This window comes from Peromyscus leucopus, chromosome 9, assembly GCF_004664715.2.
Source record: "Peromyscus leucopus breed LL Stock chromosome 9, UCI_PerLeu_2.1, whole genome shotgun sequence".
NCBI classification, from domain to species: Eukaryota; Metazoa; Chordata; class Mammalia; order Rodentia; family Cricetidae; genus Peromyscus; species Peromyscus leucopus.
In genome coordinates, this window is record NC_051070.1 from 59,173,099 (window position 1) to 59,194,195 (window position 21,097).

Here is a 21,097-nt window from a genome sequence, read left to right on the forward strand (position 1 = left end):
CCGTCCATCATTGAGAGAAGCCAAGGCAGAAACTCAAGGCAGGAACCTGGAGGCAGGAACCTGGAGGCACGAACTAAACCAGTGACCATGGAGAAATACTGCTCATTGGTCTATTCCTTATGGCTTTCTTAATTTTCTTTCTTATACAGCCCAGGACCACCTGACTAGGGATGGTACCACCCACAGTGGGCTGGGGCCTCCCACATCAACCATTAATCAAGAAAATGCCTCTGTAGACTTGCCTACTGTCCAATCTGGTAGAAATACTTTCTCAATTAAGGTTCCTCTTCCCAGATGACCTTAGCTGGTGTCAAGTTGACAGAAAACTAACCAACACAGCAGAGAACACCAACCTTAGCCAGTGTTCCCAGGCCCTCCTACTGGGGCTTTGGACATGAGCAGTGAGGGGGTGGCCATAGTTGTGCCTTAGGTGACCCAGGTGCCACCAGGACAGGGGAGGCTAGGAGGGAGCCTGACTCATCACTCTCAGCATCTGGTGCCTGGACACAGCACTTGGGGTGCCCCTGCCTAGCTGCTTTCTGGGTCGTCAAAGCTAAGTCATACCATTGAAAATACAGAATTATGGAAGCTGCTGGGTGGTGGCGGGGGCAGGTTGGGTTAGATCCTGAAGGGATGAGGTAAGGACATGAAGGTCAGTATGGAGATTAAGCCTGACCTGTAGAGGGACAGGGAGATGCAGGCTGCAATCAGCAGGATATGTAGGATGAGGGAAGTGGAGTGTGTGTGCACGTGTGTGCATGCACATGCCTGTACATGATGGAGAACAGATGGGAAACTGAGACAGATGAAAGGGGAAGGGGGCTAAGGTTCCTGCACAGATACAGGAGGATGACCTACAGCACAGGACTGCTGAAGGGCCAGTATGAAAAAACTAGAAGGAGCCAGGGACCCCATGACATAACAAAGCCAGGCTTCCTTGCCAGGGTTCTGGGAACTGAGTCAGTCCCAGTGAGGTCTCCTAGCAACTGGGGGGAGCCAGGGCCATGGCACTCCTAACACCCCAGGGAGTGAAGGAAGTCTTCCAGTTTCAGGTGAAGATCTGGGTTAGAGACCTTTGCTCCGGTGGATATGGTGGGAAGGGGGAGGTGTGCCAGCAAGGCTCAAGGATGCTGTCTTCTTGGGTAGCACTTCTAACATCCCAATACACCGCCTCTAAGGGCACAATGGATGCTTGAGGCTGGAATTCTAGAGTCACCAGCCCCGAGCCTGGCTCAATGGATGCTTGAGGATGGAATTCCAGAGTCATGGGCTGTTTGGGCTCACTGGAAAGTCTAGGCTTCGGACCAGCTCACCAGGGATGGGGGAGGAGACAATACCTGCCATCTGGTGCGTTGGGCCCCAACAACCCTCTAGAGCTGTGCTTCTCATGTGAGGGAGGGTGAAGGGGCTCTTGATGGATGGGAACTACAGGGAAGGAGTGTATAGGACAGAGAAGTGTGGTAAACAGAAACTGCCAGGGGCTGAGAATTGGGCTCTAGGCCCACGAGATCTGCCATTGATCGACTTAGAGTTCCCCTAGCTAGAGCCTCCTCACCCTGGGGAGCAGCGGCCCTCTGGATGGTGGGTCTCTATATCTTGCCGTTTCTTGTTGTTATTGAAGGGACTCTTGCTTCTCCTGCTGTCCACCCCTTCTAGAAAGGCTATAGCAGCCCCAGTGAGGGAAAATGTATACTCTATCAGTCCACAAGAGAGCCTGAAAATCCATCAAGCTAAACATCCCTCACTAAACCTCTTCTCCTCCGGTCATTCACACTCTAGTATGAATGTATCAGGGTAGCTGGTTAAAAGAAGCCTCAGGGAAATCAACAACTTGTTTTAGGGGACAGAAAGCGGGAACCATCATTCCCAAACCTGAGGCTTGTTGGGGGTGCACAAACCTGGGGCTGCACTGGCTGGTGTCAGAACTCTCAAAAAGGAGTGCTAGTATAAAGAAGAAGAAGAAGAAGAAGAAGAAGAAGAGGGGTCGGGGAGAATAATTCCACTGGTCAAGTACTTGCCACACAAGTGCAAGGACATGGCTGTGTCTGATCCCCAAGAACACACTTCAGAGAGAGCCAGAGGTGGTGCCGAAGCTTGTAATCCCAATGCTAGGGAGGCGGAGACAGGCAGCAAGCCCAGCCTACTTGGCGAGTTCCAGGCCAGTGAGAGACCCTGTCTCCAAAACAAGGTGGACTATGAGTGATGACTGACTCCTGAGGCTGCCCTCTGACCTCCACATACACACCCACACATGTGCACCGACACACAGAGGGGAACACCCACACGTTTGTACCGACACACATGGGTGTACCAGGCTTTTTCTTTTGGGCTACCAACCAGCCCCCAAATCATGACACGGAGGCTTCTTGTTACTTATAAATGCTCAGCCTAGCTTAGGCTCATTTCTGGGTAGCTCCTTTAACTTGAATTAACCTGTTTCTCTTTATCTACCTTTTGTCTCTGGGCTTTTTACCTTTTCTTACTTTCTTGCTGTCTCTCTCTCTGTCTGGCTGGTAGCTGCCTGGCTTCTGGCCCTGGGCATCTCCTGTGTTCTTCCCTCCTCTCTCTTCTCTAGTTCTTCTTGTCCTTTTTGAGCCTAGAGTTCTCCTAGTTATTCTCTCTGCCTGCTAGCCCCGACTATCCTTTCTCTGCCTAGCTATTGGCTGTTTAGCTTTTTATTAGACCGAACAGGTGCCTTAGGCAGGCACGGTGAAACAAATACAACACATCTTTACATAATTAAACACACGTCCTTATATTCTTAAATAAAGTCAGCATAAACAAATGTAACACACCTTTACACAGTTAAAGTAATATTCTGTAGCATAAACAAATGTAACACATCTTTGCCTGGTTAAAATAATACCCCACAACAACCACATGTGTACTGACACACTGGAGCACACCCAAAAGAACAAGCTTCCAGAAAGGGGAGGCATAGCTGTCTAGAAACCAAGCCCAATTCTTCCTTGGTGTCCCTACATTCCTGGTCATTCTCAGGATTTTCGTGTGGCCCCCAACAGTGTCATGCCCAGTAATGACATTGTCCCCTTTCCCCATACCACATCCGGCAGAAACCCCGTGGACGAGAGCACCTGCGGAGGCTCCTGAACTGGGAGGAGTTTGATGAGCTGAGGGATGCACGCCGGAGCATCCTGCTGGACACTCTCTATGACAGTGTCATCTTTGCGGTGGGAAAAGGCTTCCCATGGGTCGAGGTGGTCCAGGTGGTCAAGTTCACAGAAGAGCTGCTCAAGGAGACCAAAGGTAAAGAGTGACTCCGAGGGCTGGCACATGGGAGCTCCCAGGAGCCAGAGACCTCTTCAGAGGCTCTGTGCTCAGAAACAGCACAGCCCTGGACTCAGGTCCCCATCCCTGACTTTCATGGCTGCAAATCCTGCACCACTCCACACTGTGCCCACATGCTCAGGGTGTTGGCTTGGCTTATATAAACCAAGTGTGTCTGCCCCTCCTTAGAGCCTTTCCCTTGTGCCCTGGGACAGCAGGTTGTCCCCTCAATGGGTTATGCTCCTCAGAAGGTGTCTCTTCTGGTGTGGGCCGGGCAGTGCAGAACCATTATGGAAACATAATGGCTTAATTACAAAAAACAAAGACTGTGTATTTCCCACCATCGTTCCTCAGTGTGAATCAGACCGAGGTGTCTTTAGGTGGGATTGTGTTAGAAGGTTTGCTTTTGAAAATTGCCATTTGAGTTGCTTGTGGGAGCCCACAGAGGTTTCCTAGTGAGATCTGAGCTTGCTTTACACAGCAGGGCTGCATTCGGGGGTGGCTTGACCACGTGCATGGTCACCAGGTGTCTGAGATGGTCTGCACTTGGCTGTACTGGGGGGGTGGGGGCTTTTGCTCCACCCCTTGGTGTTCCTTTATATACCTGAGAGCAGAGACAGTCAGGGCCCGACGGATAAGGATCCAGGTCTTCCCAAGGCTATTCTGTGTTTCTGTCTGTCTGTCTGTCTCTCTCTAGCTATATTTCTATCTAATATTTCCTGTTGCTCCTGCTCAAGAGTACCCTAGGGAAAAGTGGGGGTGAGATGGACCCCCACAGTTGCTGATTTGAATTTCATAAGAATATCATTTGATGATTTTGGCTTGAGATTAGGGCAAATTTTTCACCAATTTCTGAAATGGCCAGGGGCACACTTCTGTAATTTTGTACTATGTATTTATTTGAAGCAAGTGTTCTCAGCATTGTACAATCAAAATATTAATCAACTCTGAAAAAATGTTGAAGATATTCTATATTCTACAGTCTTAGTCATCTAGTTTTTATTTTTATATTTAAATAAACAAGTAGACAGTCTCATTAATATATAACTTTAATTTTAATCAATGGTTAAAAAATATATCTGCTGGAAAATGTTCAAAATATAATACTTATAATCAGTTAATGTTTGATTTGCATACCTATTTTCTTTACATAGCCAGAGTTGTGTTACATTCGGAGGGCATGAAGCTGGGCGTGGTGGTGAACATCTCAGCACTTGGGAGGCAGAGGGAGGTGGGCCTGTGTGAGTAAGTGGTCAGCCTGATCTATATAGTGTACCTAGTGAGTTCCAGGCCAGCCAGGGCTACATAGTGAGACCCAGTCTCAAAATAAAATCAGTGGGGGTACAAAAGGGTCACAAGTAGAAAGCATTCATGCTTATAGCACTTGGGGCCTTGGCTGAAGGTAGAAGACTCATAAGGTCATGTTACCATCACCCCACAGCTGAAGGTTCACCTGTACAACCTCACCTGTTCTCTGAACCAGCCACCCATTCGGAACTCTGGGTCTTCTGTACGATCCACTGACTTCCATCACTGCTTCTGGCTTCACGAGGCTGCTCCCCGCCACCCCAGTTTTCTCTGACTTCACTAGGCTGCTCCCCGAATAGTTCTGTCCAACACCAGCCTTGATCTTGATCTGCCTTTTCTCCCCCCCTTTGGTAACATCTGAACCAGCCACCCATGTTCGCTGTTGGGCTATGATCCCAAATGCTGAACCTGCAAAAAATAAAAACTCTTAAAAGTTGGGCTGGGGAAATGGTTCAATTCATAGATTGCTTGCTGAGCCGATGTGAGGACCTGAGTTGGGGTCCTCAGCAACCACAGAAAGGCAAGGCGTTGTGGTGTATGTCTATATGTGGAGTACACCCCAACACTAGGGGCAGAGGTTTGGAGTCAGGGCGGAACCCTAGGAATTGCTAGCAAAATGGTGAGATCCAGGTTCCTTGAGAGACCTTGTCTCAAAAAAGAAGGAAAACAACTAAGAAAGACACCCAGCATTAATCTCTGGCCTCCATACGTGCATGTGTAAGGCTAGCACACCACAAACACATGTACATGTACACACACACACCACTGTCCACTTGGCTCTTCAAAGAGCTGAAATCTTGAGACATTTTCTCTTTCACAAAGGCAGATTGCGATAAAGACATCTCTCTATCTAGTGAGGAGGTGTCAACATTTCCACACTGTGCACAGCGTCTGCTGTGATGATCACACTCCGGGGACCAAATCCACAAAGCAATGCATGAAGCAGATTAGAACTGTCTGCACCACTGATACCTCAAGCACCCGAAATGAAGCAAAGCTGAGGTATACAGCATTGTGAAGAACAGAAAAATAATGGTCAACTAAGGTGTTGTCTGGTCAACACCTTAAAATAGTGGGAGGAGACTTAAAAGAATAAACTGGAAAAGTTGCAAGCCAGAAACAGCATTTGCTATATTAAAATTTTTAAACTAACTCAGTCACAGACCAACCATACTTTGAAGTCTTTGTCACAGTGGGTAGCTGCTTTTCCCCCTACAGATGCTAATATTTTTGAAATTTTTCTATGGTTTGAGGTAAACAAGACAGATGTTCTCTGCTCTATTATCCTGCCTCCCGTGCCATGGCTGGATGTTGTTTCCTGGGCATGGAAGTCCATCCTACACACCCTCAAATTTGGCTCAGAGGGAGCTGGTAGTCAAACAGCTGTGCCCCTGCAGAGATGTCTTTTTTTTTTTTCCTCTTCCACATCCTTATTTTTGAAGCAGTCAGTTGCCACGCTGGCTTCTTCAAGTAAACACGGCCTTCATTCACTAGGGGCCCCGGGTTTCTCCCCAGCAGAGGAGACACCAGTGCAGACAGGCGTGTGTTTGTAAACTCCAGCTTTGTCTCTGCGCACCCCTGGCCAGCCGCTCTGCTGGGCGGTTCTATCAAGTGCACTGGGCTAAGTGAAAAGCTCATAATGGTCCAGGATAGAGAGCCAGACAAGGCATTCTCTTCATCTGCAGATGGGTTCAGGTGATGGGTCAGCACAAAGGAACCCCAGGAAATCACTGAGTGCCTTCTAATCCAGCTGCCGTAGGCCATGACCTCCCCTGGCACACATGCACACAAGCACCTACCTGTATGAGTGACGGAACCATGTACTGTCCTGATGAGGGCACCCAAGTCTCCTATCCTGCATCCTGCATCCTGCATCCTGCCCCAGCCCCTCCTAGGTACATCACCCCTGTGACAGCTGTTGGCACAGGACACAGCCAGTGGGGGCCACAGGCCAACGCCATCAGAGTTTCTGTTCCGGCTGACATCCATGCTGGCTGTCACTCATCTTGGCAGGTGGCTTTCCCTGGGGTGCTTTGTTGTGGCTAACCTAGGCTAAGGATGGCTGTATTTTGTTTGCACGACAGATGAGGACATTGGCAGGCAGTGTTTAAGGAGGGGTTGTGTTTGCACAACAGTGATTCAGAGCCCTGCCAGGATGGCTGCCAGCTCAGCTTATCTCCTTGCCCAATCGAGCCCAGCACGGGGAGGGACATGGCGGCCCTTTATTCAAAAGCATAAGCTGATTCCATCCTGGCAAAGGGCTCCCAGGATCTTCTGGCCTCAGTTCCAGGCTCTGTACTTGGCACCTTCTTGGGTCAGCCTCCGGGAAGGCTGGGCAACTCACATCCAGCTGCGCCCCCCCACTCCCCGGGGACCTAGGGTGAGATCACCAACCATGGGGTCAAGGGACAGAGTTCTTCCAGCCTACCGCATCCTGGTGGGGAGAGAATGGCAGGAAAGGGAAGACTTTATGTTCTGTACCCGGGCTATAGGAGACTCAGGAGAAAAGACAGAGCCTCCAGTATGTAGCTGCTCAGGAAGTCATGGGCAGGAAGGAAGGGATGAAGGGGGCTGGGGCAGCCTGGCCTGCCTCAGTTTCACTCTGCAGGCCCTGCCCTCAGCTTGCCTGGAGGACTCTCCCCGACCAACTGCCTGCTTCCACGCCTTGTCACCATGGCAAGACGGACCCATGAGGTAGGAAGACACCTCTGTCCTCTGTCTTGGCCACAAAATCCTGGGACTAGTAGGCAGGCGGCCTGGGAGACCAGTTGACAGAGGCAGAGCAGAGTGCGTCATGATCCTGGCATCCGTAAGTTCCACCCATGCCACTCCTGATTCTCCAGGAAATGTCACTAGGCCACCACAGGGTGGGAAGGCAGCCACCCGCCTGTCCCCAGCAGCCCAGACCTGGAGTAAGCAGTGACTCACCAGGCTACCCGGCATGGCTCTTCCACCCAGGGGACTCATGGCGTGCACAAGTTCTGTACCCTCGCCACCACCCCGCTGCAGCACCCCAGGCCAGCAAAGCAGATAGCAGGTGCCATTTCCGACTGCCTGTGACAGACTGAGCAGGGGGGGATACCCTCAGACCAGACTGAGCAGGGGTACCCTCAGACCAGACTGAGCAGGGGTACCCTCAGACCAGACTGAGCAGGGGTACCCTCAGACCAGGCCAGGACGGAGACGTTAGAGTGAATTCTCTGCCAAGATTCCCTCCCAGACCCTTGGTGGAGATGTAGAACGTTTCTTGGGACACACTGGCAGCCCTCACTTCAGAGATTCCCCTGGGTGAATATGATGCCTCAGGCCACCCTTGAAAGTGCCATAGACAGCGAGAGTTAGCAGCATACACCTGCTTCCTTACTGTTCCAGAGGCTGCAAGTCCAGGAAGAGGTACTGGCAGGCTGCTTGTTCCTGAGACTGCGCATGCTGCCTTCCAGCTGCCATCACCTCCCCACGTCCTCACATGGTCACCTTCTGTCCCGTATCCTCATGTGGTCCCCTTCTGTATGTGTCCACTACTTCTCACATTAAGGCCCCACTCAGATTACATAACTTCATTTAACCCCAACTACTTTAAAGGCCTTATCTCCTCCCCTTCCCCCCCCCCCCAAAACATTCTGGGGTCTTTCAGGGTGGTTAGGTGTCTAATGTAGAAGTTTGAAGAGGGAAGCCAGATGTAGTGACCTATGTCTGTAATCCCAGAACTTGGGAGATTGAGACAGAAGGTTTTGAGATGGAAACCATCCTGGACTATACCACGAGAGTCCATATTAAAAGAAAAAAAAGAGCAGTTCAGGGTAGGTGAGGGTGGGGTATAACTTAACCAATGTGCAGAGTGAGGTCACAGCTGACTAAGTCAACAAGACTGCCACAGAAGCATTCACATTCCCTGGCCAGACCATGCGTCCTGCCAAGGGTGGCTATGAAAAGTCCAGCCTTACCTGTGGCGTCAATAATCTTCCCTATGGTCTGGTATGAAAAGCAGCATTTTAAAGGTGAGATGCTGTGACCCAGAGAAATTAACCTTCCTAAGAATGCACGTAGGGTAAGTGGGTTCAGGATTTGAATCCAGATCTGTGTCTGACTCAGAATCCACACCCTACCTGGTGACTTTGCATTTTGATCAAGGACCTGAGCACATGGGGTGTATATAGGCCTGGGAGGTAGCGAGGGAGCCCGAGAGAGGCTCCTGCCTCAAGTGGGATGGGAAGCTGGCATGCAGGAAGCAAAAGCACCTAGGAGGGCCAGGTAATCTGTCTGGGAGTGCATTCCTAGCTGGGTCACAGCATGAACTTGGGGACTAATCCCAGCCTCCAGCAGGAGGGGTCCAGTGGGGTCAGTGTCTCAATCCAGACTGAAAGAGGAGCCTGTGCCTGCCAGCTGGTCATGCAACCTATGGACGAATGTGCATGTCACCTGCTGACCAGTCCTCCAGCTCTTAACTGTGACCCTCTGCCATTTTACTCCTGTCCTTTCTAGGGCTGAGGGCCTAGCATCCCGGAGAGAGGTATTGCATGAAATAGCTGATTGCCGGGCTGGGGACAGAGTCACACATCCCTGACATGGGAGGATTGTTTGCTTGTTTTCGTCTCAGACAGTTAAGACCATGGGGCTGCAGTGTCCGAGCTCCCTTCATAAACTGGAGGATACTGTGGAGCATGGCTCCCAGCACCCACCGCAGCCCACTATGGCTCAGGGGACTGTCGGCTCCATGGAAATCCTCACAGCCTCTTAGAGTGGAAAGGAACCCGGGAGGTTACCTGATCTACCGCCACCCCATCCAACAGCACATTTTAGAATCCTCTGGCACCCATGTCCCACCTCCCATACCAGACACTAGATGACCATCAAGGGGCTGGATAGAGGCCACTCTTTATCCAGGACTTGGGGCCCTAAGCTGGTACCTCACTTCTAGAGAGCCAGATAGATTCTAGATTATCCCCAGGGAGGTGCTGGTAGAGACCTAAGGAGGAAGGAGAGGATGAACACACAAAACCACATTATTTATCACTATGGGAAGCCCAGGATATTCACTGTCTTTGGACCTGACAAGGCAAGATTTTTATTGGCTCCATTTTCCAGATAAAAGCACTGATTTCTAGAGTCACCCATGCAAGTGAGGACACGCTGTGACCAGGTGTGAGCTGCATCTTCCGTGAATCCTCAGCCTGGGCTCTCATGGGCTCCCTGGGCTGCTTTGTGGAGAAGCCAAGCTCTGAGCTCAGCTCCCAGTGTCAAAGCCATCTTGAGCTCAGTGGGGGACTCAGAGGGACTCACAGCCAGGGAGGGGGAGATGAGAGAAAGGCTGTCTGTCACTCCTCAATCTGAAGCCCAGAGCAGAGGGGACGCTTCAGCCTGATGGTCCTCCCCCAGAGTTTTTGGAATCAGACTGCCTACTCCCCTGTCCCTGCAATCATCCTCTGCAGGAGGGCGTTGTTCTTGAGATGACTTCTGGCTCTAAAGAGAGAGGGAGCCAGCATCCCAGAGACCCAGGGATAGACAGGGGGACAGGGAAACAGTGCCAGGCACAGATGGAGAAATCTCGCAACTCTGATCTCAAAGTGCTGTGCGTCCCTGGCCATTGGTCAGCAGGGAAGACTCAGAGCGCACTGGAGGGGAAGTAGCAGAATGCTGTCTCCTGCCCCAACTTAGCCTTCCTTTCCTCAGAGACTGTGGCTAGCTACCTTCAGAGACACTTCTGACCACAAGAAGCCACAGAGTCCAGGGGAAAGAGGTAGAAACATGTCCCTTCCTCAGGTTAGAAATTGAAACATACTCCAGGGCCAGGCCCTGATCCCTTGCCTGGGGCAGGTCCCACCATTTTTCTGGACCTTAGTTTATCTATCTTAGAACAAGATCCTTTGACATAGAGAGATGATCTACCTCAAGGAGCTTTGAAGAACTTTGAATTTGCTCCACCTTGTTGATGATTGGACTGGGCTCATTAGCATATTAAGGCCGCTCACTTTCCTTGGATGGGTTTATTTTCAAGGTCTCTGGCTCAGGCCATGCATCTTTGATACAGTACCTACTGCAGAAAAGCTTTTAGAAATCTGAGAGACTTGAGGTCCTTCTTGCACCTACCTCCAAGAGTCTACAAAGAGAGCTTGAAGTCACTTGGAGACAAGAGACTGGGGCTGAATTCTGACTCTGTCGTTTATCAACTCTGCATCCTGAGTGAATCCCTCGGCCTCTCTGTGATTCTCAATGTGCCCTGTGGATAAGGATGAGCCTCCCGGAGCTGAGCGGGGCTTGGGAGCCCGAGCACCACAGGTGCACGTGACACAATGCTGTGGGATCCTCCACCCCTGAGGACAATGATGCCTTGGTAGTCACTGCGTGGGTTCCTGAATGCTGGGGAACACAGAGCAGAGCTCGATGCAGATGACAGGCCTGGCCTTCCCTCTGCCTTCCTCTTCTTGCTCACGTACCGAGAAAGTCAAGTTGTCATGCTGTATCCTGGCTTGACTCTTCTGCCTTGGATCAAAAACAAGGCAACCAGACAGTCTTGTCAGAGACACCCCAGTCATCTGGTACCCATCCAGAAAGATCAGCCCCTCTTCACCATTTCCCTGTCCTCCCCACCCTCAGGCTGGGCCCTGTCTCCTGTGTTGCTATGGAGATGCCAGTACTGCCCCTCCAGGTCCTTTCTGCCCAGTGCGGGAGCAAGCAAGCATCTTGTGTTGCCATCGGCGGATCCTCCCCCACACCCCTCTTCCATCATTCCTCTCCTCCTCCACTCTGCTCCTCCTCACAGGTGTGGGCCTCCAGGGGTTTGGGGACAGACTTCAGGAAGTTCCCAGTGGCCAATGCAAATGAAGGCCACTCCCTGTTATTGAAGAGCAGTGTGCAGGCCCAGCTCTGCCTGCCTCTACCAGAGACATCTACTGCTTAATCCCTCAGTGCTGAGTCACTGGGACGCAGGGAGCAGGTTGTGCATCTCACAGCGGCTGCGCAGCAGCAAGGGACAAGGTCTACTGAGCCCAGGAAGTGTCTTTGGTGGAGTTCAATTTCAACCAGGGATCTTCCCATTGGCCCAGGCAAAGGCTACACTAATGTTTCCCTACCTTTCAGGAAAGCTGTATGGCAATTGTGGCATGATTTGGACATGATAGCCTCACAGCCGTCTTGTGTGGCCACTGGGGATGCAGAGGACTGGATGGGGAAAGCAGCAGGCATGGCCACACACATAGAGGGGCAGGTTTCCCACCCTGTGCACTGCCAGGCCAAGCCAGGCTGCAGGCGGAACAGAGCAACCTCTGATAAATAATAATTCACTATGAGGAGCCTAGAGACGGGTCCCCTCATGGAGGTTCACCTACAGTCCTTCACCCAGGCTTGCAGGCCAGCTTTAATAGACATAAACAATGACTTCCTGGCACTCTCCTAGGATCACTTTTCTGGTGGTCCCTCTCCTTGTCTGCCATCTTCAGTCTGAAATCCACTCAACCTCTTGCTTCTTGCTTCCCTACCCCTGAGGGCCCTGGAGCTCCACGGCAATGCTTAACTTGGGGGAACTTAAGGATTCTATGCATTCCTTCAGCTCCAGGAACCCCTTACCTCCTGTTCTCAGCACCCGCACATCCTCTGTCCAGCCCCTCCGTACTCCCTGCCTTTCTCATCCTGGGCCTCGTATAGGCTCCAGGTGCTTATACGCGCATGCTCGGCTCTGGCTTAGGTAATTTGTAGCATATATGTGCCCTCAAGGAAGCCAAGCCTGCCTATCCTATGTCATTTTAACCGCTACCACCCCCTCCAAGAGCAGAAATGAATCCGTCAATATGCCTACACCTCTGAGTAGCCCCAGACTCATTCACAGAAATGGCCTCAGCAGCAGGTGGGTAACCCAGAAGTGATGGCAGAGTGGAGGCTCTGATTTCCTGCTGGTCACCCATCATCCTGCTTGGTAGCCCCTCTGCCAGGGGCTGGGATCCTGTGGCTCTGACCCCAGATACGAGGAGGAAATTCTAAAAGCAACCCTGCCCCGGGAACCAGCCCTTATCTTCTGACCTGGATGGGACAGGGCTGTGTGTGGAGGAAACCATCCGTACCCCAGAAAGCGCCTAGGGATTCTAAAGTGCGGGGCTGAGAGGCACTGTCAGGGGCTCCCACTGGGCCTAGTCCTTCCTTCCCACTAACCGAGATGTGTGTGATGCTCAAGAAATTCAGAGAAAAAAAAAATTATTGTTAAGGATCAAGGCTATTGGTAGAGCTGGGCTCCGGAACATGGTTAGATATTTTTTGTCCCACTGAAAGTGCTTCTGCTCGACTCATTTGGAGTTTAAATAAACCAATGTGCAAGAGGTAGGAATCTAGTCTCATTCTGCACGTGGATACCTAGATTCGCCAGCGCTGGGCTGACGAAGCTGTCTTTTCTCCGATGTATTCTTTTAGAATCTTTTGTTGTAGCTTCATGGGTTTCTGTGTGGGTCCCCTCTCCATCCTGTTTCACTGTCTCACGTGTTTATTATGGAGTCAAAGTCACACATGTCCAGACGACATGAAAAAGGGAAGGAAAGGAAAACAAAGAGGACTGATGGAGACGTGGGGGGATGAGAGGGAGAAAGGGAACAGAGTGGGGGGGGATAATCAAAGTGCATTATGTACTTGTGGGAAATAGCCCTATGTAGCGCAGTATAATAAGATGTTTAAAATGAAAGAGGAAAGAAAAGAAAGTGTGTGTGTGTGTGTGTGTGTGTGTGTGTGTGTGAGAGAGAGAGAGAGAGAGAGAGAGAGAGAGAGAGAGAGAGAGAGGAGAGAGAGTCAGAGGAGCACAAGACAATGGCAAGGTGGGAAGAGGCCAAAGAACTTAAGCTATGTTAAGATTTGAACATGGAACATTTTCTACAGGCTTTTGCTTTGAGCACTTAGTCCCCAGCTCTGGCCCTGTTTCATAGGCTGTGGAGCCTCCAGGAGGAGTAGATTGGGTGGACGTGGTCACTAGGAGAGGGCCTTTGAGGGTGACGCCGCCTCCGGTTCCATTCTCAGCTTGCTTCCCGAGCCTCCACCATGTGTGACAACCTCTGCGACATCCTCCCTCGCCACGGACTGTCCCGCTCCACCACGCCTCTCCCACTGCGATCCCAAATAAACCTTGCTGTTGCTTCTCTCAGGGGTTAGGTCACAACCACAAGAAAGGCAACGGATACGGGCGACACATCAGAGTCACTCGGGATAGTATCAGGCAAAGAGGGCACAACAAGAGGGAGCTGGGCCGGCTTCTGGACCCAGGCTGGTACCGGATGAGGGGCCAAGCTGCTCCTCAGAGCACAGCTACCCCCGTCACGGTGTTCCCAGGGCGATGCTGCTGTCCACCGGCTGCCCTTGCCGTCGAAGAGTCCCTAATCAGACACCCAGCTCTGACAAGAGGAGGGCAGCAAGGGACACTAGGTGTTCGCACAGTCACTGTTCCCAGGGTGGCCGCTGCCAAGAGGCCCTGGTTGGTGAACCAGACCAGCACCTGCTCCTAGCCAAGCCTCTAGATAGGTCTGTCAGTTCCTCTCTCTTCATAGCCTGTTGCTCCTGCTCACAATCATCCCACCGACCCCAAGAACCCATTTCTGCTCACCTCCAGCCTGCTACTCAGGTGGTCCAAACTGTCTTGTCTTGAAAACAAAGCTATAGTCATTGAGCACGGCCCATGGGTCCTTCTCACCCGCTTTCCCACCAACAGTTGCTGCCGGCTATCTGCCTTTAGCATTTGGGGCCCAATCTTGCCCCAACCTGGGCCATATTGCTGTTGGCCCATCTCTCCCTCTCCATCCTGAACTGACCATCCCTGCCTTGCTCGACCCCCTTTAGCCAGAACAAAGCCACTTGTCCAACCCTCCTCTTCTCAGAGAACTCTCATCTGAGTGCTCCCATGGTCCAATTCTGTCCTTCCTTGTTGAACACCACGGCTATGGCTTCTCCCACCCATGCTTCATGGGCAGGACCGTGTCTTTTTATCACAGCACTACCAGCACCCAGCACAGCACCTCCTTGAAGGACTGACAGAGGCCGTTCACAGACTCGGCAACAGTTGACAGATTCACCTTGTAAAAAGGGAAGACACAGGAGGGGGATGCAGGGAAGAAGGAAGACAGGAGAGAGGGGGGGAGAGGGAAAGGGGGGATACAGGAAGGAATAGACAGAAGAGGGAGGAGGGAGACGGGAATGGAGAGAAGAGGGAAACAAAGAGGGAGGGAATCCGGAGGGAGGGAGGAGGGAGCCAGGGAGGAAGGGAAGAGGGAGGTAGACTTTTCTCAAATGGCTGGTGCAACTACTCCACCCTCTAGCATCTGTGGCTTTCTCCCCATGAGCTCTAGGAGAGGCAAATGAGTATGTTAGCTCACAAGACGCTCCAACAAGCCTCTGAAGTAAACATATGCAATCCTCAACTTTACATTCAAATCAAAGGTGCCCCAGCTAGGATGGGACAGAGCGTCTTGGGGCTCCAAGCCACGGGCCTTCCCCAGAGACAGAAGCACAGCGGTCAGCACTGAGCCTGTTCGACTCCGAATGAAAGGGTCTGCCTGTGCCAGGCTCCAGCCTGTAACCACTTCCCTCCCCCACTCACCTGCGGAGCCCAGGCATTAACGGTTTAAATCTGAAATGTCCCCTAAAGACTCGTGTGGTGATGTTTTGTTTGGGTGGAGAGAGGAATAGAAGGTAGGAGGAGACAGGAGCTCACTCCCTTTCAGGCTGAGGAGTTGACTGAGGAGGTAAGAGGTGGCTGTGGCTGGCTCCTTTGTCTCTCTGATCCTTCTTTCAGCGTTTACCCGGACATCTGGCTCTGGGTTTTTATTATTAAAACCAATTAGAATTCGAGGTACAGACTCCCGTTTGGACTCACTTCCCAGTGAGTCGCATGGACTCTACGAGATGGGCTGAGGTACTTAGCAGTGTGGACTTTTGAAAGGGGCCTCCAATGCCTGTCCCACCCCTGCACTCTGCTTCCTGGGTCACTGTCACATGACTAGCCTCCACCTCACACATAAACTGCCACAGACCAAGCTTCACTCCCTGGCCTTCCAAGCCTTCCCCACTGTGCCAGACTGAAATACCTCCAACAAGCCCTTCTTCCCTTAAGTTGGTTCTGCTGGGTTTGGTTACAGGGACATAGAGGTAAAAATACACCAGACAATCTCCCTAGCATGTATGAAGGAAGCTTTCAGCAAAGACGGGCCATGTCTACCTGCTGTTTCTAAGGCAACATGGCCTCATCCCCTGGTCCTTGGGGTGATGAGATGATGGTTAATATTCCCACACAGAGCAGCAGAGCCTTTTGAGGAGCCCAGAGTGATTGGAGAAGTAAGATGGAGGGCTTTCAACACCACCCTCCAGGCAGAGCCAAGTCACCCCTCTGTAGGAGATGAGAAAGGGCAGAAGTGAAAACTCTAAAGCCAGGAAATAAGGGGTAACAGGCGGAAATAAGGAAGAGATATGCAGAGGAGTCGCTCCAACTTCAGGAAAAAGCCAGACTCTTGCATCGTGCACTTGATTTCCATGGCCGTTAACGGACCTGATTCTAAGCATGTGTGGCTCAGTGGTCTCCTGCAAAGGAGGGCAGGAGAGACGTGACCAAGCTCACGGTGTTTATCCATAGTGCTGTGAGAACCGGCTCTCCTGGCTGTAGGAGGGCCATGTTCTTAAGCCATATCTGGACTTGCTATACTCAGGACCTGCATGGCATTCTGCCATGACTCTTCAGAAACCAATTCCTGTGTCAGGTCCTGGCAGCCTGCATGGAGTTCTGCCTCCGATCATTGCGCTAAGGCACCTGGAGGGTTCAGGCATGGGAAGGAACAGGGGAGAACTGTTCCCTTTCTGAGGAGCTGCATCCTTGGTACTGTTCTCATAGCTGACTCCATGTGGGGTCAGCACTATTTGTCCAGCTCTGTCGTCCCAAGTCCCCAGTATAAAGGTTACCCAGACACATCTCCAGTCACCTCCTTCTCCACAAACATCAGAAACCCCCTGTTACTCGCTTTTTTCCTTCCTGAGGAATTTGAAGTCAAAACAATCTAAAGCACAGTTGAAGCAAGTCGGAACAGGAGCTTAAAAACAGAAGGAGGCAATAACCCTATAGGGAAAACTTGGTAAATACAACTTACTGTAGAAGATTGGCCCTGAGCTTCCTGGAATCCAAAATAAAGTGGGAAATGAGATGCACTCCAGAGCTCTTGAGTGGGAGCTGATGGGTAGTGCTGGAGATTCAGAGTCAGGATACAGGCTCTGAGGTTGGACCTGGATTCACAGCCCAATTTACACTCTGTACCCTACTCCCCTATACCCACAGGCTGCTCCATCACGGAGGCTGTGACGGTCCTGGGGAAGAAGCTCCGAGATTACCAGAAGCATTTCAACGTCACCCACCTGCTGGCCCTCTGTGACTACTTCCACAACACCTTCATCCGACACTATAGACTCTACCAGTACGTCCTGAGCCAGGACCAGGAGGTCAACCTGACAGTCGCCCACGTGCAAATGTGTGCGCCCCCCCAGCCCCTTCCACTAACAGAAGGCATAGACAGGGATGTGTGGAGGCATGAGCAGCAGGTGGCTGAACTGAGCACAGCGGAGGTGCAGAAGCGCACGAATGTGCTAATGCTGAAGGAGATGCTGAGCCTGGAGCAGGCGCACATGCTGCAGAAGGCCTTTGGGGTCGAGGAGCCGCCAGGGCAGCTACAGCCCCGGCCAACCTTGAGGAGAGAGGTGAGACTCTGTCTGCCAGCCCCAGGGTCTCTGAGACTCAGCGGGCTGGACTAATTCCCGGGCCTCCTTCACTCTCTGCACTGGTAGTGGGGGACAGAGTCACGGGGGCATCTAATATCTCCCACAGACTTTGCATGCACATCCATGCACAACATCCCTGCAGGGTAGAAGCTCGTGTCCCCATTTTCCCGCTGACACAATGGGGTTAAAAAACATCATTTGACTAATGCCATCAAGGTACCATGGAGTAGAGTTCCATGTTGGTCAAGGTCTGCAGACCTTGAAGTCTGAGTTTTTCCCTCCGTGTCATTGACTGGTGACAGAGTCCACTGAGAGACAGGAAAGGGACATAGACCTCTGAGCTGCTGGGGAATGTCCCAGTGCCCTTGGTCTGCAGTCAGAGCCATCATCATGGAGACCCAAGGTGCAGACAGCTCAGGGAAGGTGTGTGAGCAGCTGGCCCAGAGAAGACTGGAAGAGCTGAGTGTGTGTGTGTGTGTGTGTGTGTGTGTGTGTGTATAAATGCACAGGCACAGCAGGAGAGGTAGTGGCAAGATTGTTTTGAAGGGGTTCTGTTTGTTGTTTGGTTAGTTTTGGCTTCTAATTTGTCGGCCAAAGAAAAGTATTCCTCCAAAGTTCAAAAGGATGTCTGGGAAAAGGCTTCTGATACATCATAACAGGACAAGACCATGCTATCTTAGTACATTAAGACATCCAAAGTAGGCAGCCAGGCATGGTGGTGTACAGCTATGGTCCTACCACTCAGGAAGTGATGGCAGGAGGTTCAAGAGTTCAAGGCCAGGCAGGTCCAGTCCCCTCCTCCCAGGCTGAGCAAAGTGTCCCTGCATAGGCCCCAGGTTCCAAACAGCCAGCTGAATCCCCAGGGGCGTCCTTGCCCTGGAGGAGATAGGAAGCAGGGAGGGGGGGTGGGGGGGGACAACAGGAGAATTTGTGAATTCGTGGCTGATATGTAAAATTAAATCAAATTATAAAATTAAAAAAAAAAAGAGTTCAAGGCCAACCTTAACTATGTGAGACTCCATCACAAAACAACAGCAACAGACTTCCAACTGGGGTCCAGGAAGCTAAGTGACAGGTTGTCTCTGGGTCCTTAAAGGACTTTGCTCTATGATATCGTGGAGTTTGTAGAGGGCTGCCTGATACCAGCTCCTGCTGTACCACGCCTTTCAGCTCCCCTTTAATCTCCAGTGGGGGCTCTCTGGCAAAGCTGGGGAGCCCTGGCAGTAAGCCTGAGGGAAGCATTCAACAACCATCACCACAGGACAAATGCACCTCTTTATGGAGTCCGATTCTTCTCTAAAGATCTGGGGAAGCACATTAATTTTATATTGAAATAAAATCCAAGGGACATTCTGGGGCAAACTGTACACCAGAGTTTAAGTATGTATTACAAACAACAGCATACCCCAATGCATATCCCTCATCACTCATATATCCCTCATCCCAGATATCATGCATAACTTCTCTGTCCTTTCTCTAGGACACTAGAGGGTCAAGTATGTGAAGGGGGGTCACAGTGGATTCTGTTAGAATAGCAAAAAGGGGACTGAGTTCATATTCTTCCTGGAGTGGGCTGGTCCCAAAGTAACCCTATTCTCTAAAGCTGTCCCTGTCCCCTCCGGTGAAGTCACCAGGACTGTGAAATGTGAGAGCGGTCGGGAGGTGGGAGGAGCTCACGATGGCCATGTGGAGCACCACTGGCCGCTGGCCTCTGGTCCCAGAACCATGTGAGGAACGAATGCCACACACCAGGAGATTTGCTACCCTATGGGACTCGATGGGGGAAGGGAGAGAGCTGGTGGGCAGGATGGGGGAAGGGAGAGAGCTGGTGGGCAGGATGGGGGAAGGGAGAGAGCTGGTGGGCCCACAGCAGAGGACCACCACTATGGGGAGCCACGGCCACTGAGAGGAGGATGGGCCTCGGCTGTCCTCCAAGCATGCTCACTGATGTGTGTCCTGCAGGCTCTGGAGCGTCTGGTCAGCGAGGCCATCCACATCCAGATCGCATGCCTGCAGGAGCTTCTACAGTACGAGATCCAAGCCGCGTTTGACATCCTGGACCTGAGGCTGCAGAAGAAGACCCTGACCCTCGGTGCTCCGCCACCCCCACTCCCCTGCATCACCGCTGGCCAGGCAGCCTTAGAGGACTCTCCTAAGGCCAGTAAAGCCAATAAAGGAAAGAAAGGCAAAGCTAAGAAGTAGGAGGCTGGCAGCTACCATCCGAGGACTCGCGAGAGAAGCAATATAGGCATGCTCAGCATAGACCAGAGGCTCCTAGTGATTAAAAGAAACAAAGCCACTCCCGCGCTGTCTGTCTCATGTGTGATGGGGGAGGGTATTTTCTTGGCTAGGCCAGACTTTTCTTTCAGTGGGACCACAGAGGTCACCTGAGCACAACATGCCCTGCGATTCTCCTTCCCTGGACGTAGAGCATAGAGCGTAAGTGGTAGAAGGTCTTACAGTGCATGCCAGCAGAGAGTTCAAGCAAGGCCAGATAAGTCAGGGAGGCTCACAACCTCCCAGAGACAGAGCCGAAGAAAGGGGAGCCGGTGCTCAAGGCTCTGTGTCTGGGCTCTTTCTCTGGGGCACTGTGCCTTCCTGCGGACACCTACACAGGCTTTCAGCTGCTGGTTTGACAAGGGGACAATGGCACACCTGTAAGAGTAGACCACCAGCCCAGCAAGACTCGTCCAACTCAGCACCCGCCAAGCCAGCCTGGAGGGGACAGATTCTGCCAAGCTGGGCAGGAGAAGGTATTTCTTGTGGTCCTGAGTCTACAAAGCAGTGGGTGGAATCGTTCCACCCTCTGGGGCTCCCTTCCCAGTGGGAGTGGGGTCCCCCTAGAGGTTCAGCCATAGTGTAGATGGGATGTGCAGAGCTGGGGTTATCGCTCTGTTGGTAGAATGCTTGCCTAGCATATGCAAGGCCCAGAGTCTGATCCCTGGCACTATATAAACTAGGCATGGCAATACACACCTGCAATCCCAGCATTTGAGAGGTAGAGGCAAAAGGATCAGAGGTTCAAAGTCATCCTTGGTTACTTAGAGGTCAGCTTTGGATATGTGAGATCCTGTCTCAAAAAAAAAAAAAATAATAATGTGATGGATGGATGGATGGGTGGGTGAATGGATGGAAGGATGGATGGGTGGGTGGGTGGGTGGGTGGATGGGTGGATGGGTGGATGGGTTGGGAGGGTGGATGGATGGATGGATGGGTGGATGGATGGATGGATGGGTGGGTTGGAGGGTGGATGGATGGATGGATGGGTGGATGGGTGTATGGGTGGATGGGTGGATGAGTGGATGGGTTGGGAGGGTGGATGGATGGATGGATGGATGGATGGATGGATGGATGGATGGATGGGTGGATGGATGGATGGATGGGTGGGTTGGGAGGGTGGATGGATGGATGGATGGGTTGGGAGGGTGGATGGGTGGATGGGTGGGTGGATGGGTGGATGGATGGATGGATGGGTGGATGGATGGGTGGATGGATGGGTGGATGGGTGGATGGATGGATGGATGGGTGGATGGATGGATGGATGGGTGGATGGGTGGATGGATGGATGGATGGGTGGATGGGTTGGGAGGGTGGATGGATGGATGGATGGGTGGGTGGGTGGATGGGTGGGTGGGTGGGTGGATGGGTGGGTGGGTGGTGGATGGATGGATGGAAGGATGGGTGGTGGATAGATGGATGGGTGGATGGATGGATGGATGGGTGGGTGGGTTGGGAGGGTGGATGGATGGATGGATGGAAGGATGGGTGGTGGATAGATGGA

The 21,097-nt window shown here is 51.9% G+C and overlaps 1 protein-coding gene across 1 annotated transcript; it reads left to right on the plus strand.

Annotated features, from left to right (window-relative positions):
- Positions 1-964: 964 nt before the first annotated feature.
- On the plus strand, positions 965-19,616 carry C9H8orf74 (chromosome 9 C8orf74 homolog). The gene is made up of 4 exons (XM_028884127.2): positions 965-1,052; positions 3,075-3,267; positions 16,880-17,295; positions 19,279-19,616. The coding sequence occupies exons 1-4, from the start codon at positions 1,005-1,007 to the stop codon at positions 19,516-19,518; spliced, it is 897 nt and encodes a 298-aa protein (XP_028739960.1). The 5' UTR covers positions 965-1,004; the 3' UTR covers positions 19,519-19,616.
- The last annotated feature ends 1,481 nt before the right edge of the window (positions 19,617-21,097 follow it).